We start from the raw sequence: 3,436 nt of genomic DNA, 5'->3' as shown, positions 1-3,436 counted from the left end.
ACACACACACACACACACACACACACACACACACACACACACACACACACACACTGCTGCTGTCAGAAAGCATGATTGCTCATCTGGGGCCCATCTTTTTATGAGATGGAGGTTATCGTCAGATCTACCTGAATAGCTTTCCAGGCCCCGACTTTGATCGTTTTTAATTCCAGGTCTGCAAAACACACACACACACACACACACACACACACACACACACACACACACACACACACACACACACACACTCCTCACTATACAATCTCATCCTGCCTCCTCGGCCATTTTAGGATGCTCATTTTTTCCTGTTTTCCTCATCCATATTCACAAGCGTGCTGAGACTATTACAAGGTCTGGCTTGCTGGAAATCAATTCAGGCACTTGAGGAGCCAGAAGCAGCATAATGCTGTGGCACGCACACACTCAGGCAGCTGACGGAAGACAATATATTCTACAGATGAAGCAATGAGGGAGATATTAAGCACCCACTCCCAGCACATGTTACAGGCTTTCTTTGCACGGTACTTACATTTCGAGTCTGTTACGGACGCGTGAGATGGATGTGCAAAAGCAAACGCTCAAATCTGAGTCAGAACCAGTGAAAATGAGCTCTCAGAACCAGACCTCCACACAAACAACCAGCAGATGTCATTAGTCCTCTGATGTTTACATCCTCAGAGCTGAAGGAGGTGGAACATGAGGTGACAGGAGGCTTCACAGCAGACATGAAACACGTTAAAGATAAACTCCAGCTGTCTTAGGACAAATAAAACCAGTGAGTGTGGGTTTTTCTACCAAATAAAAGCCATTTGTCTCCTTAAAATGTGTATAATGCATTAACTCCTTCTCAAAATGTGGAATATGAAGGTGCAACATGTTTTTATTCCTATAAAGTGAAAAGTCAAGTCAGTTTATTTATATTTCACAGCTAAAGAAGAACAAGTGCTGCGTGGTTTTAAACAAATTAAAAACAAATAAATCAACTAAAAAACAGAAAAAATTAAACCATTACAACAAACCACTACATGATAAATCACTAGGACTGTACAGCTATACAGATGTTACATTTCTAAGTATAAATGACTGAACAATGCCAGAAAACTATTGTTATTATTATTATTATTTTAAATGGAAAGAAAAATCCAACATAACCAAAATAAAACAACAAAGTAAATGCAGCATGTAAATGTTCTTCTTCTGTGACTTTGAATTTAAAAATAAAAAATAAAACCTGTTTCTTGTCACGGTGAGACAGTGATTAAGTTGAGCTCAGCTTTCTACACAAAGAGTTTCTGATGCTCTGATCCACGGCCCGGTTGGCTTTGGACAATGAACCGATGGTGTGACCGGTTCAGACACTAGTTTGACCAGCGAAAGTAAAAAATCCACCTTCAGCTTTGTTCAAACGACACGACGCCTCAGAAGACAAGACGAGAGCAGACTGTTGGCTGCTGGATGCTGATATGAACGTTATCCACACCCACCATGTCCACACATCATCTGACCTCTGAAGAAATCATGTCAGATAACACAGAACAACAATCTGCTGCAGGAACATGTCCGACTACATGATCCTGTTCCCAGAGATCAGTCAGCTTCACTGAGGCCTTCAGGCGCAGTGGGACAACACTGTTCTTTAACTTTGTGTATCACGGATGTGTGACTTGTTACTGATTTGGGATTTCTGGCCTTTTAACCAAACTGTTATCATTTCCTAAACAGAGCAGCCCTGGTTGTTTTATGACCTCCATTCTGTTGTAGAGATGCAGCAACCAATCCTTACCCCGCTAATTTAAAAAGAATAGACAGGATTTATTAAAATACGATCTGCTGCTTTTGCATTTTTGCTCTGTATGCATGCTGTTGGTGGGTTGGCTCGGTGGCTAGCACCGTTGCCTCACAGCTAGAAGGTNGGCTGCAGTTGTTTTCCTGTATTAACTTGTTGTTTTTTTATTCCTCGCAGATTCCGATGATCTGAGCTCCTCCGGCGACCAAAAATTCTCCAAATCGACGATGAGTCAGAGCAAGAAAAGAAAGAAAAGACGACACAGGTAAAACACAAACGATAAAATAGAGGAAAACCATGTAGACATTATTAAATAGAAGATATTTATCCCAGACACACCTGTTTTCCACTTCGGGCCTTTTTTATTCAACACAGTTTGGCTGCATCCTGAACAAAGGACCGTTTAATCCCGTTTAATCTGTGATGCTCATAAAGAGAGAGCGTGTGCTATTATTATATTTAATGTGGTCTCAGACTGGAGGAAAAAAAAAAAAAGGACAAAAGGATTACTGTCATTTTCTCCTTGTTTTAATACCAAAATGCATTTTTCTTGTTAGGAATGAAAATGTGGGAAAAATAAATCTAAAAGGCTTATTTGCTTTTTTCTTTTTAATTTGTGACAAACAGAAAATAATCGTGTCTTTTGTCAGTAATGTTATACAATTTATAAAATGGTGTTTATTTCACAAGAGGAAATAAAACATCTAATTTTACTTGATGTTGGAATTTAGTGCAGTTGGAAAATTCAGAGTTCCTGATTTTGATGTTACTTAAATTGTGCCAGTGTAAGAATATTTTTTTTTAAAAAAGACTCAGTATTATAAATCTGAGTCATTTTATGTAGCATTAGAAGCTGCCTTTGGATTGCATACATAGAGATGATTTCTGAAAATAAAGAGACAAATAAGTGTAACACAAAATCCTGTAGTTATTAATGATTAAAAGGACAAAACTGCAGTTTAAAAAAAAACAAAAACAAAGCAAGAGTCTTAAGATGAGTATTTTCATGTGGTGATAAATATCATATGAAGGTTTTTCATTCTCTCCATTTGTTTGGTGTGCAGAACCATTTTCACGTCCTATCAGCTGGAGGAGCTGGAGAAAGCCTTTAATGAAGCTCACTATCCGGACGTTTACGCCCGAGAGATGCTCTCCATGAAGACCGAGCTGCCAGAGGACAGAATACAGGTGCACAAGTCTGATCCGTTTGCCTCCTAAAACACCTAAACATCTCCCTGCAACACATGCGCTGTAATGTAAAGTGTGTGAGCATGAGGTCAGGGATGAAATGGCTTTTTTTTTTTTTTTTTTAAATGCACATTTGGATGTGGACAGCCTTCTCCATCATCATCCTCCTTCACATTAGCAGCCAATTCGCCCTTAACACTGTAATTAGTTAATAGAGGAGAACTTCTCCTGACTTTCTCTGGGAGAGGCAGGGCCGCAGCCCCCAAAATGAAATGATAACTACATAGAAATTAATTAGCAGAGGTCAGCGGCTGAGCAGAGGGCTGCGCCTGGCTGCTATGAGCATTTTAATTTCCCGTGATATTTGAGCGCCTGTCTCCCATCGACCAGGCCTGGAAATTAACTTATTTTTCAATCAGCCTCTGTGGCCCCCTCGGGTCACCTCTCACAGGGAGCGTGCAC

The 3,436-nt window shown here is 40.0% G+C and overlaps 1 protein-coding gene across 1 annotated transcript in view; it reads left to right on the top strand.

The window, feature by feature from the left end:
- The window catches only part of LOC103372628 (visual system homeobox 2-like), a 9,740-nt gene that overhangs the window by 2,524 nt on the left and 3,780 nt on the right, over window positions 1–3,436 (top strand). The window contains exons 2-3 of the mRNA XM_008302312.1: window positions 1,964–2,051; window positions 2,851–2,974. Coding sequence (XP_008300534.1) covers window positions 1,964–2,051; window positions 2,851–2,974 — 212 coding nt within the window. The remainder of the gene's footprint in view (window positions 1–1,963; window positions 2,052–2,850; window positions 2,975–3,436) is intronic.

Source organism: Stegastes partitus, unplaced genomic scaffold, assembly GCF_000690725.1.
Source record: "Stegastes partitus isolate 25-593 unplaced genomic scaffold, Stegastes_partitus-1.0.2 Scaffold1794, whole genome shotgun sequence".
Classification (NCBI taxonomy): Eukaryota; Metazoa; Chordata; class Actinopteri; family Pomacentridae; genus Stegastes; species Stegastes partitus.
This window is presented reverse-complemented; position numbering and strand designations above follow the sequence as displayed.